This window comes from Typopeltis vanoorti, chromosome 26, assembly GCF_054136105.1.
Source record: "Typopeltis vanoorti isolate ZY-2024b chromosome 26, IOZ_Tvanoo_1.0, whole genome shotgun sequence".
NCBI classification, from domain to species: Eukaryota; Metazoa; Arthropoda; class Arachnida; order Uropygi; family Thelyphonidae; genus Typopeltis; species Typopeltis vanoorti.
Genome location: NC_143574.1, coordinates 5,784,569 through 5,798,787, shown reverse-complemented (window position 1 = coordinate 5,798,787; position 14,219 = coordinate 5,784,569). Strand labels below are relative to the sequence as shown.

At 35.7% G+C, this 14,219-nt stretch overlaps 1 protein-coding gene across 4 annotated transcripts in view; it reads right to left on the bottom strand.

Annotated features, from left to right (window-relative positions):
- The window catches only part of LOC150092284 (tyrosine-protein phosphatase Lar-like), a 1,042,795-nt gene that overhangs the window by 194,477 nt on the left and 834,099 nt on the right, over positions 1 to 14,219 (bottom strand). For all 4 annotated transcript variants that reach the window (XM_090415047.1, XM_090415048.1, XM_090415049.1 and 1 more), the window contains exon 22: positions 8,621 to 8,790. In XM_090415047.1, the coding sequence (XP_090271173.1) occupies positions 8,621 to 8,790 (170 nt within the window). The remainder of the gene's footprint in view (positions 1 to 8,620; positions 8,791 to 14,219) is intronic.

The window sequence follows — 14,219 nt, the reverse complement described above, 5'->3', positions numbered from 1 at the left end:
ACTTTGGCCAATACTATTCAATTTGTACATTGATAATCATAAAATGATTTGTGGGGGGGGGTGAGTCCAGCTGTTTGCTGCTGATGATAAAATGTAGAGATCTGCAGGATGATCTAAATAAACTAGCAGTGTGACACAAGCTATGTATTACACAGACAGAACCATACTGCAAAAAATTGATAAGGCTAGTGAGTTGAAATTCAGGAGACATATTGCAAAAAGAGTAAGCAAAATAGCTTAAAGGATCAGCTGGATGTTAAAGAACACTGACCAGTAGGGATAAGGAAGTTATTTCCCTCTTCATAAGTTTTGATATGCCATATATATGACAAAGATTTGGTCAACTAGGTTTCCTGCAAATGAGGAAGGTGGAACGGATGCAGAAGTGAGTGACCAAGATGGTGAATGGTTCATGAGTTAAAAGTTTGGTTGACAGATGAAAATGTGGATAGATACATGATAAATACATTAATTACTAAAGGGATTTTAAAGAGTGATACAGAAGAAATTTTTCAATACATGACATGAAGGGAGAGAACAGGCGGGTAACCTCTGGAAGCTGTGGAAGAGTGGATTAGAAAAGACACGAGGACTAGATTTATTATGTAGGGAATGGTGAATGAATGGAATGTATTTACTACAGGTGGTCATGAGCACTGTGTCAGTGAATAAATTAAAAGAGAAGTGTTTAGTATTCATCGTGTGAATGATGGTTAGTATGGAACCTGCAACCAATGTTATTACATTACTATTACTACTTATTAAGACATATTACTTAAAAACATACTTTGGCTTAAACTGTTATATTACTGAGAGTGACAAAATCCTCAGAAACTTTTGGAAGGAATATGGGAAAAAAAAGCAGAAAGAAGAAGAAGTTGTGTCCCTCCCCCCCCAAAAAAAGATCATAGTGAAAAAATTGGTAAAGGTATTTGCTTCTGTAAATAAGGCAGTTCAGTTGTTTGAGGAAATGGGTCCTACCATGGAGAGATTTAGCAACGTAGATAGAATGATGCATGCTACAGAGAAATTTATGCAGAAAAGAAAGGAAAAACTGTGCAGACTAAGTTGGACATAATGTACAAATTTTTAAAGAAGGCTACTCTTGCTGTTACTTTGTTCCCTTTCTTGAAGATGGGCCTAAACCTTCCACAAGTTATGAATCTGGTAAAACATTCTTAGAATGCTGTTGCAATTACTGAATTTGAAGAATTTGTTTTTGATGACCTAGCCTTCCCTATCTCCTCCAATGAATCGTTCAATATATAACATAAAAATACATAAGAGTAATTTTGTTATAATTCAGTGTACAAATTGTACACTGAATTTCACTCATTGTATTAAAAGGCAAATCTGTCTCTTCAGGCAGATTTGAAGAGACTGTTAAGGGGATGTTGCCGGCCTGGTCAGCCGCGTGATTAGTATATCCGCTCTCTACCAAAAGCCTGTGGGTTCGAATCCCACCATGGGCATGGATGTTTGTGATTGTCTGTGAAAATACTAGTGGTGGTGGTAGGCAGTAGATGGCGCTGGTGTAGATGATGACGGAGACAGATATGTGGAGCAGGTGCCCTCCCTCGATGAGTCTTAGGACTCCCTGGAGGTGTCGGGCAATAATAATAATAATGTTCCTTTAATGAAACTAGGTGTAAGGTTTTAAAGACATTGGGATTAAAAACTGGAAGCTTGCATATTTTTTATCATTTTTGCATTCAGGCATGTTTACTGTTAAGATATCCTTATCATTCACATACTGACTTCCAACCTTTTCAACTTGCAAAGGGATTGCCAGAACGGACCCTCCCCATTCCGACAATCCCATATATAGTATTTTTGATTTAATAATCTAGTCACACTGTATAATGAGATAATGAGAGTAGTCAATGAGAGAAATACATTTGTGATATTTCTGGATTTTGATAGGCAGCTGCAAGAAAAGTTGATATTTAAGTTGAAAAAAAAAAAGATAATGAGCTAGTGAATTCAATTGGCTATCTAGTATCCAGCCAATATTTATTGATATCAAGCATATATGTGCAAGAAGTACTGGTTCAGGGTTCACTACTGGGTCCCTTAACGGTTGTTAGGTTGTTTTGGATTATGGTTCAAGCAACACTACAATGCAAGTGTATTACATCTATTGATTTCATCTGTTCTTCTGGCTAGTTTGCAGGATATAAAACCTGCCACCTCTATATGAGACTGGTTACCTTACCTTCGACTGAACAGCCTGATAAAGGCTCTTCAGGTCCTAGATGAGATTCCATGTCTTTTCAACCAAAGGATACCATTCTGGTCCATTCTTGATCTTGATGATATAGTAAATGGATTTCAAGGGAAACACAATTGTATGAAGATAATGTGAAGCTATGGAAGTTTATTAGAAATGGTGCTGATGTCGTGGCTCTTCAGGCAGATTTGAAGAGACTGTTAAGGGGATGTTGCTTTAATGAAACTAAGTGTAAGTTTTTAAAGACATTAGGATTAAAAACTGGAAGCTTGCATATTTCTACTGGTGGGACTATATTGGGGAAGACAGGAGATCCTGGAATGATGTCAACTGGGAGTCAAATTTCATGGGATGCACTGCAAAGGCTGTGATGATCACTCAGAATATTGTAGTGGTATAAATAACATTGGATAATGGAGATGAGGATATGGAGGATCCATTGTGTAAAGATATATATTTAGACCATATCCGGATTACTTTCTGGAAATCTAGTTTCTTGGATTCTGAAAGAAAACTTTATAAAGAATACAAAAGTATCATAGATAATGAAGATAATATAAGGAATTTAGAAAATCAGTGTAATGACAGATTATAGAGTTTGGTAGGCAGTAGGAGGACTGGCACATAGAAGTACTCAGAGGAGTTTAGTGAATAGGCACTAGAGAGAGTTATTTTCTGAAGGGTAAAAGAAAAGTTGGATAGTCCATAGCTCAGTCAGTTTTGATGATGACCAGTGGTTGGATAAACCTGAGATCAAATTAACATGTTCGCTGCCACGCTCCTCGGGCACAGTTTGTTACAGCATGCCAAGCACTTTCACTTCTTCAAGGTCAGTACGAGTAATCTTGCAGCTGGCGGTAATCGACATACGAGTATATTCGTAGTTGGCTTGTGAGGCTCATATACCAACTACAAGTATACACACGCTCACTGCTATGCAATGCACACCAAGCACTTTCACTTCTTCAAGGTCAGTACGAGTAATCTCATTGCCAGCAGTAATCGACATACGAATATATTCGTAGTTGGCTTGTGAGACTCATATACCAACTAGGAGTATACTCGTAGTTGGCAGCGAACGTGTTAATAACTTAACACGTATAAAACTAACAGTAATAAACTTTAATGAATTAAAGGTAGAAATATTTCATACTGAAAGTAACAGTACATCATCAGTGTAGAACAAACAGTTAAAGGAATGGAATACAAAGTACAGAACAGGCGGTGGATTACCAATTAAAACTGTTGCCACGTACCAGAAAATTACTATTAATAAAATATTATTAAATAATTTTTAAAAGAGGCACCAACCCATCTGGCCAGCGTGGTGCTGTAAGGCCAAATACCTCCCCATTAGGAAAATGCAAATGATGAATAAAGTAGGAAAATAACATACTGGCTCGTCCATCGCCCAGCGTAAAAAGGGACGCGTCCTGGACTTAGGCAGAGGGTCTATCTTGAAAAATATGCTACAGTCTCCACTAGCTACAATGAGTCCACCTACAGTGCACAATGAAAGAAGGATATTAGTAGGAACATATAACTGCAGATCTCTACAGGATAATGATAGATTGGAAGAACTGATAAAGGAATTGGATCACATAAAATGGGATGTTGTGGACCTTTCAGAGATAAGAAGGAAAGAAGAAACTCTCATGCGATTAAAAGATGGACATCTACTCTACCACTGTGAATGTGACAGAGACTCAACTGGTGGCGTAGGATTCCTAATAAATAAAACAATCAAGGACAATGTCCTGTTTGTTAATAAAATAACATCAAGAATAGCTGAACTAAATCTCTTCATAAATAAAAGATACCAACTGAAAATTATACAAATATACACCCCAACTACGGACCATCCAGATGAAGAGATAGAAGATTTCTATGAAACATTGGAATCCACATTAAATAATTCTTAAGAATTCTACATAATTATAATGGGTGACTTTAATGCCAAGATTGGAAGCAGAGATGACTATCTGAACTCCATCGGTAAATTTGGATTTGGACAGAGGAATGAAAGAGGAGCAAGACTCATTGAATTTGCAGAAGAAAATGACCTGTTTATTATGAACAGCTTTTTCAAGAAGAAAATCAGCCGAAAATGGACTTGGAGAAGCCCAAATGGACAAACTTACAATGAAATAGACTTCATCCTCTCCAACAGAAGATATATAATAAATAATACCGAAGTGCTTAATAGATTTAATACAGGACGTGACCACAGACTAGTAAGGGCAAAAGTATGGATCAACAAAAAATAGAAATGAAATAAGCTCATAAGAAAAAAGTCCAATTTAGTGAATCTACAAAACCTCTACCACAATAAAAACTGTTATAGAGAATCACTCAAAAATGAACTAAAAAAGTTAAACACAGCTACTAACATCGATGATGCTAATCAAATCTTAACAAAATTTATCTTGAATTGTGCATTAGAAATAGGAGGTGCAAAAAGGCACCAAAGAGAGATAAAACTAAGACAGGAAACCTTAGATCTGATGAAGAAAAGAAGAGATATGAAAAGAGATCTGAATGACATCAATAAAATAGAATATGCGGAAATTTGTAAAACTATAACGTAAAACTATACTATACGTATATGAAACATGAAATTAGATCATATAATACTAGGAGAATTAAAGAAACAATAGAAAACAATAATATAAAGGTTCTAAGATGAACATTATCAGTTGGAACAAAGGAAATAGCTGCTGAGGAAAAAATGGTGAACTTATAAAAAATAGAGATGCAATAATCAAAAGAATTCAGGAATTTTATACTGGACTCTATGAAGACAAAGACTGAGACATCCAAGAATTATCTATAGATAACTCGAGTGAGGAAGAACACGATGCCCCTAAGATCTTACAAGGTGAAGTGGAAATGGCACTGTGGGAAATGAAGAATGGAAAGGCCCCAGGAGAAGATGGAATTATGGCAGACTTCTTAAAACTGGGAGGAAGCCCTGTCATCAAACAGTTGAGTAAACTCTTCAATAAATGCCTAAAACAGAGAAAAATTCCAAAATTTGGAACAATTCACTTCTAATATTAATTTTTAAAAAGGGCAATAACGAAGAAATTAAAAACTACAGACTTATAAGCCTACTCCCCACTATATATAAAGTCTTCACAAAAATTATAAATCATAGAATAAAATCTAAACTAGAGGGAATGCAATCCTGTGAACAAGCTGGATTTAGAAAGAATTACAATACTTTGGACCATATTCACACATTAAGACAGCTCATTGAAAAATCAATTGAATACAATAAACCCTTATGTCTGGCCTATATACACTATGAAAAAGCATTTGATTCAGTTAAAACATCTACAACACTAAAAGCACTTGAAACCCAGGGAACTGAGAAATCATATATATTGAAACACTAAAATATATTTACAATAATGCAACTTCTGTAATTAAATTATATAAAAACAGTGAAAAGTTCCCAATACAAAAAGGCATCCGGCAAGGCACATCATATCTCCCAAATTATTTACAGTTGCACTAGAGGAAGTCTTTAGAAGCCTTGATTGGGAAACAAAAGGAATAAACATAAATGGAGAAAGGCTGCATCATCTGAAATTTCCAGATGATATTGTCCTAATAGAAGATAATCTTGAAGATCTCGAAGAAAGGCTAAATCAGCTAAACGAAGCCTACCATAATGATGAATAAATACATAATCCATAGAACTGTCAAAGTTGAAAAGAAATAGAACAAGTTACTTCATATGTATATTTGAGCCAATTGTAATCCTTTGAGGATTGCCAAAGAAAAGAGATTGAATGAAGAATTCACCTTGGATGGGTGGCTTATGGGAAAATGAGAGACATATTTAGAAGTGACATCCCTATGAGTCTAAAAAGGAAAGCTTTCGATCAGTGCATATTTCCTGTCCTAACATATGGATGAGAAACATGGACTTTAACAGAAGCTCTAAACAAAAAGCTGAGAACACAACATCGCATGGAGAGAAGTATGCTAAAAATAACATTAAGAGATAGGAAGACAAATACTTGGATAAGATCTCAAACAGGTGTCATGGATATTGTAAAATACATTAAACAGGTTAAGTGGAGATGGGCGGGCCATATTGCTAGATGCAGTGACGGGAGATGGACTAGAAAAACAACAGAGTGGAGACCAATGGATGGAGCAAGACAAAGAGGAAGACCGAGAAGAAGGTGGAGAGATGAACTGGAACAAACTGCAGGAGTGAGATGGATGGGAGAGGCAGAAAACCGAGTGGTCTGGAAAATCATGGGGGAGACCTTCGTCCAGCAGTGGACAGAACCAAAAGGTTGAAGAAGAATTCCTAAAAACTATTTCATTGATGGTTGCATAAGATAAGAATTTTAATTGGTAATTCACTGACTGTTCTATACTTTGTATTCCATTCCTTTAACTGTTTGTTCTACACTGATGATGTACCGTTACTTTCAGTACGAAATATTTGTACCTTTAATTCATTAAAGTTTATTACTGTTGGTTTTATATGTGTTAAGTTATTAATTTTAATTATGATACAGGTACCTCTAAAGATTAGACTGAGATCAAATGTTGTCTAGGATGTAAAAATCCTTTTTCAGAACTTTTCAATTGAATGCGAGTTAGCCAGTTTCACACAGAGGTTTTTCTCCAGAAACGAGTTTTTTGGTCCCACAAAACAGGCACATTCACAATGGAAGCACAAGCAATTTACAAACGAAATATGTGCTATAGGCAAAGGGCTAACCACCTTATCCTAGAATAATGGTTAGGAAATCCAAGAGTGCTTAGAAGGTTATGGGTATGAAAAGGCCTACTAAAAGAAAGACAAGGACCATCCATGTAAGTTTCACAAGAGAGAGTGGTAAGCACAACAAAGGCAGTTTTTTTTTTTTTTTTTCATAACAAGGAAGTGAATGGAACATACTGCTTTGGAGGTTTGTGAGCATACAAATAGAAAACAATTTAAAGGTGTGGTATGTATGATCAACTTTGTGATACCTACAGTACACTTCCCACAGTGATTCCCATGATTCAATAGTGGTCCTGTGATAATGATGAGCGTGGTAAGCAAAACAATAATAATTTATTATTAGTGTTTTGTTTGCTGCTCTCATTATTATCATTATAATTTAATAATAACAGAGATGCTTTTAGGGAAATCTTACATTTTATGATGATATCTAGTCAATTCCTAGGCCTTTGGATAAGTTCCAAATTGGATTCGTTTGCCAAAGATTTCATTATGACGTTTCATGTTTCTTGTTACTCTTTGACTGTGAATGCTGTTAAATGAATATACAAATAATAATAATAATTTTTATTATTATTATTTCCAGGAATGCATTAGCAGAGCTAATCTCAGGTGGTATGGTCACTTAAACAGAATGAGCGAGGAAAGATTAGCAAAACAAGTGTTCTCTGCCAGGTTGGCAGCAAAACGACCCAGAGGAAGACCAAGATATAGGTGGATTGATACAGTACATAGTGCTTTAGACGATAGAAATATAAGATCTGATAATGTTGGAGTGTTGACAAGTAACAGACTGATTTGGAGGAAAATTGTAGATAGGAAATTAATAATGATGTAATTTTTTTCATGTAGTACTATCATAGCCTGTACACCCTTGAGGGTACATGGCAGGAATTTGATGATGATGATGATAATTTGCATGATATTCAAATTTATTTAAAGTGTATTAAAACTGTTTTGCAAAATAATAAAAATAAGGAAAGATAAAGATAAGGAAGTTATTATCCCTCTTTATAAAGCAATGATTTGGCCACATCTTTACTACTGTGCATAGATTTGGTCACTTGGGTTTCTTGGGGACCAGGAGATGGTTGAAAAGATTCAGAGACGAGTGACCAAGAGATGGTGACAGGTCTGTGGAATACTCCTACAAGGATAGTTTGAAGATTTGTGGGTTAAAAGGTTTAGCTGATAGGCAGAAAAGAGGGGACACGATAGAAACTTTTAAGATATTAAAGGGGTTTTATAAAATTGATGCAAGTGAAATTTTTCAATATATGACAAATAGTCAGAGAACTAAGGACATCCGTAGAAGTTGTATAAGAATATTTATTAAAGTTTAATTTAATTTATATTCTTAACTACGTTGTTCTATTCCTTAAGTGTTTTAATAATATGGTTAGTAGGGGTGTGCAGAACAGATTTTTTGCATGGAGAGTGATGAGTTAGTAGAATGGATTGCCAGAATTGGTTGCGAATTCTCTGACAGTGAATGGATTCAAGGAGAGGTATGATAGGATTTGGGTGTATGATGGTTGATTTGAGTCTACCACGATAAGTCTCTGGACAAGTGGAGATGCCATAAATAATAATAATAATAATAATGAAATCACAAATTTTAAGTTTAATGAGCATACCTCATCGATAGTATAATGATCTGGATCAACTTTTGCTTCTTCTGATGGCACAACAACAAGATAATAGTGACTAATAGGTCCATATTCTTCTGATGCTTTAGGCAAAATCACTGTTATTTCCCATCCATTTTTAACTCCAAAAGAATCAGGTTTTACCATTGGTTTAGGAGCTAATTGTAGAAATTTATCTGTTATAATTCAGTTATATAAATATCACAAATTCTAAAATTAAAAGGAAACAGCAAATTCAGAAAATACTTTTTTTCAAGTGGGGCACTGTCTTAGATACAATGAATTCATAGCCCTAATAGTATTTTATTTATTTTTTTGTAAATTTCATTTTATTCTCTTCTATGAAATAGTAGAAACCAATAGAAGCGTTGAATACTATAGGTGTGTTAAGGGCCAGATAATCCAAGAATCCTAATTTAGAAACCAAATATGGAACTTTATTCAAGCCACTTCAGGTCTGTTATAAGAAAAGATGTTTGCTTCATATAAAACAATAAAATTCACTACGGCCTACACATTTTACAATTATCTATGCCACTCTGGATTCAAATCTGCATCCTACATGCTCTGGATAGTTGAAATAGTATCCCTTTGGCTAACCAGAAGTTATGGTCAATTGCTTTTGCAGGGGGACCAGAAGGTGTGACTCCTATTTAGACATGATGTAAATTTCATGCTTCTGGCTCTTTTGAATTCAGTTTTGGATATGGTGATAGTTTTCTTGCAGCTATTTCTGGCTTTGGTATAAGCTGTAAAGGAAGATAGAGATTGCAATAAAAGCTGGTTATGATCTGCCTGCTTCTTCTCTTGTACAGTCTGAGATCTTTTGGAGAACAAATGCTTAGATAAGGGATGGGAATTTGTATGTTTCCACAGCAGTAAGAATTACTTCTGTGATACATTCAGTGCATATGTTCATTGCAAAAGGCAAAAAACAATAATTCAACCAAGGGAACGATAAACAGTAGTTATGAAGATCATACCACTCAGTATTCTTATAATGCCAGACAACTGAGAGTAGTTGTGTAAGTTCTGCTTCATGGAAGAAGAGATCAACACTAAAGGACATACGAGGGTGGTCTGAAAAGTTTTCGGCCTCGACCATAGATGGCAAAACTATCGGCAAGATATTTTTTTTCTAAATTGGTACATCTGTCATAAGCATCCACGTGAAATTGCAAGTCATTCCATCAAGTAGTTTGTTTTATACAGCTGTCTGAAGCAAAAATGTTGTCTGTATCCCTTGAAATGGATAAAGTTGACTATCGTGTGGTTATAAAATTCTTTGTAAAAGAAGGTTTAATGGCAAAAGAAATTCATTTGAAGTTCATAAAAGTTTATGGGCATTCTTCTCCTTCATTTTCAACAATCTACCGTGTTTAAATATGGCCGTACCAGCCTTGAAGATAATCCACATAAAGAACATCCAAAAAGCGTAACAACACCAGAAATCATTGATCAAGTGCACGATATGGTATTTGATGACCGGCGAGTCAAAGTGCGTGAAATTGTCGAGACTATAGGCATTTCAAAAGAATGTGTAGGATATATTTTGCATGAAGAATTGCAAATGAAAAAGCATTGTGCAAGATGGGTGTCGCACTTGCTCACAGCAAATCAAAAACGCACTCGCATGAAAATCTCTGAACAGTGCTTGGAGTGTTTTAACAAGAATAAAACTGATTTTGTGCATTGATTTATTACTATGGATGAGACTTGGATTCACCATTACACCAGAATCCAAACAGCAGTCAAAACAGTGGATAGAAGCCGATTGTTCAGTGCCAAAGAAGAAAAAGTCGGTTCCATCAGCAGGAAAGGTCATGGCATTGGTGTTTTGGGATGCTAAAGGCATTTTGTTTATTAATTATCTTCAAAAGGGTAAAACAATAATATTATTCCGAGGAATATTATTCCGATCTTTTAACCAGACTAGACGAAAAAATTCGTGAGAAAAGCCCCAGTTTGCAGAAGGGAAAAAATCATCTTTCATCAGGACAATGCACCTGCTCACAAAAGTGTTCTTCTAGCAATGGGAAAATTAAGGGATCTGTACTATGAATTGTTGGAACATCCACTCTATTCCCCTGATTTTGCTCCCTCTGAATTTCATCTCTTTCCAAAACTAAAAACTCTTCCTCGCTGGTCAGCGTTTTTCTTTGAATCAAGAGGTGATTGCAACTGTAGAGGAGTATTTTGCAGATCTTACTGAGAACCACTACAAGGATGGGATAATGGCACTGGAGCATCGCTGGAATAAATGTATTAGTCTTAAGAGAGATTATGTTAAAAAATAAAAATAATTTTGAAATTATAAATTCGTTTTTTTCATTGTTAGGCCGAAAACTTTTCAGACCACCCTCGTACAATATTTACAGTGTACTTGAAAGAATCAATAGTGAGGAAGAGTTCTTGGTTGTATGGTGAGTTGATGGAGTTATCTGGTATTCTGGTAAGCATGCAAACAATTTGTCTAAGATCAGTGGCGGCAGCAAATGTCTCGGCATCTCTACCTGCTTGGTCTGTGCAGTTGGAGGAGGAATAATCCAGTTAGTGTTGTGAACATTAAAATCTAGGAAGATAAGTTCACTATCATGAAAGTTGGACTGAAGTAAATCAACATTCAAGGTTCAGGAAAGTTCGGAATGATTGGTGGAATTAGAGGAAAATTCGGCCAGTGTTTTGCAGACTAGAGATGGAAATGAACACAGTTTAGGTTGCAACTGAGAACACATATATATGTGAAGGCTATTTGGAAGGCTCTGTTAGGTTCATTGTTGACTGGGTGGGTTATGTATGTTCCCTAAGCAATGTTTAAATTCTAGTTTCCATTATGGCTATTAGTAGCACATACTAACTTATATGTTTCTGATCAAATCTTTCCTTGTGTATCTATTCCTCAAACTTTTAAGACCACATGTCTTTAATGCAAAGTTATATGAGCCACTTATTATTTTGGATGCCTGTAACTGGATGTTTTCAACTGTATCCTCATCCCCTCAGATGAATATATTTGTGTACAGCACTCCAGAAGTAGTCTTGTAAAGCAAAAAAATATTTACCTAAGGAAACATTCTCATTCCTAAAAGTTAGTTTCTCTTTAGCAGTGAAGTTATCTAAGGGGATGGCACTTTAATTATCTGTCCTGTACAACCCCAAAGTCTCTGGATTCATTGACTATTTCCAGCAGACTCTTATTTTTATAATATGCTGCCTTCAATGTCTTCTATCTGAAATATATTACATTGCATTTGACAACACTGAACAGATATTCATTATACAGTATGGTGCAAAAAAAAAACAAAAAAAAAAACTACCGAATTTCAACACCCACTTTCAGTACACATGCTATGAGATATGCCATTTGTCTGCACACACATTAACAGAAGAGCATGTGTAGAGTCTATGCCATTACAATTAGCTGTAGCAATGGTTGACATTGGAAGAAAACACGTTTATTATTTATATGCTTATTATTAAAACGCATTTATACAGAGTTGGTAGAGCAAATGGACCAAGCCTCCGACATGTTTCCAAGCAATTTATTCATCATTCTGTAAGAGTCCTTAGACAACAGTGTCATCATTGCCTTAATTGGTAGTGTTGATGTACTTGGAGTATTCTGCTGAATGCAAAGGGCATTTGGAGAGACTATGAACTGTTAATACAAATGAGAATGAGGGGTATGTGCTGGAGCAAGTGTTATAATCTCCAAAACACAGTCAATGGCAAACAGCGATTAAACTTGGGCTATTGAGGCAGTCACTACAGAGAATCCTTAAGGAGATGGGTACTTTTTTGTACATCATTCAGGAGGGTCAGTGTTTAAAAGCAACAGATTATGCTGCATAGTGGAAATATTGTGCATGTGTGGTGGGCAATGTCTATGAAGATCTGTCCTTCCTCCATAATGTCTGGTTCTCAGACAAAGCACATTTTTATCTAAGCAGTCATGTAAATAAACAGATGAACCTACAGGTTTCTTGGAACCTGAATTTGTCCAAGAGAAACCTCTTCACAGTGAAAAGTTCACTGCATAGTGTGCAGTTTCTGGCCATTACATAATTGGGTCTTACTTCATTGAAGAGGGTGGTGTAACTGTGACCTTGTATAGCGAAGGCTACATTGAGAATATGTTGGCTCCGTTCACCCAGGATTTGCATAGGATGTGTTATGAAAAAAACATTCCATTTTGTGCCCAGGAATTCCAACAGACTAGAGCAAACCAACACAAATCACATGGTTCTAGAGCCTATTTATCAGAACACTTCTCTGGGAGGCTCATTTCAAGGTTAACAGAATTCCTGTACCCTTCGTGTTCTCCTGACCACTTGATGCCTTCGTTTGGTGAATGCTGAAGGAATGGGTATTCCACCATGACCCTGCCTTAAGACCTTGATGAACTAAGGGATAAAATTACAAGATATGTCCAGCAGATGTCCCAACCCTTGTTCACCAAGAGGACAGAAAATCTTCGCATGCACTACATGTCTTAAAAGACAAGGTTCCCATTTCGAGCACATAATCTACTATCATTAATGCTTTAATCAACCAAGATTTCTCCGATAGTTGTGGAAATACACATCATCATGTGTAAACACATATTTATTTGTTAATAAACTCATTTACTCCATAACATATATTGTTGTAGTTATTCAGTATAGTTTTTTTTTTTTTTTTTTTGCACCATACTATAAACTGTCCATAGACTTAGTTATTCAAATGAGCTTGCAAATATTTTGTACATCAGTTATGTCTCTTATCAAACTCCCAATTTAGAGTCATCAGCAAATAACTGGATACTGGACCATGATCAATATCATTAACATACATGTGTTTAGATGTTAGAGACCTAATAGAGTGAAGGCAGCAGTCATCATCATCAATGCTTTCCATGCCTACTGGCACATGAGGCTGCAATACTGGTTTTACATCTGCCCTTGTCCCTCACAACTGCTCTTGTTGTTTCTACCCCAGCTTGCCTCAATTCATTTCGGATTCCATCATTCTTCTTCTCCAAGTTAATTTTGAGTGACCTCTACAGCATCTCCCTTCTAGTGCCCAACTCAATGCTACTTGATGAATTCTGTTTATTCCCATTCATAGAACATAACCGGTCCATTTCCATCTTCTTAGGCAAATCTCTTCATCTATTGACTTGGAGAAAGTTTTCTTTAAATGTTTCTCATTAGTGATTGTATTTAGCCAGAAAATTTTTAAAATACTTCTTAACCACGCTACCGGCCAGGACATATATATATACGTCCACATTTCCATGGATGCGAAGTGCATATTACAATTGTAATACCATTGACATTACATTGAAATTTATGATGGATATGAAGCTTTTGAGGTTGTGTATTTGATCTTTAATGGCCAGTAAGGTGGTTAAACATTTGTTTTGGAAAATATCCAATTTATTGCTTTGTGCCTTGGTGAGTTTCGAAGTTTCAGAGCTTTATAGCAGTACTGCTCACACAATACATTTATAAATATTTATTTTCACTTTTAATGTAATATTTGATGCTTTCCATAATTTATTTAATGGCTTGAAGCAATGAGAAAGGATTAAAAACATTTAATGCTT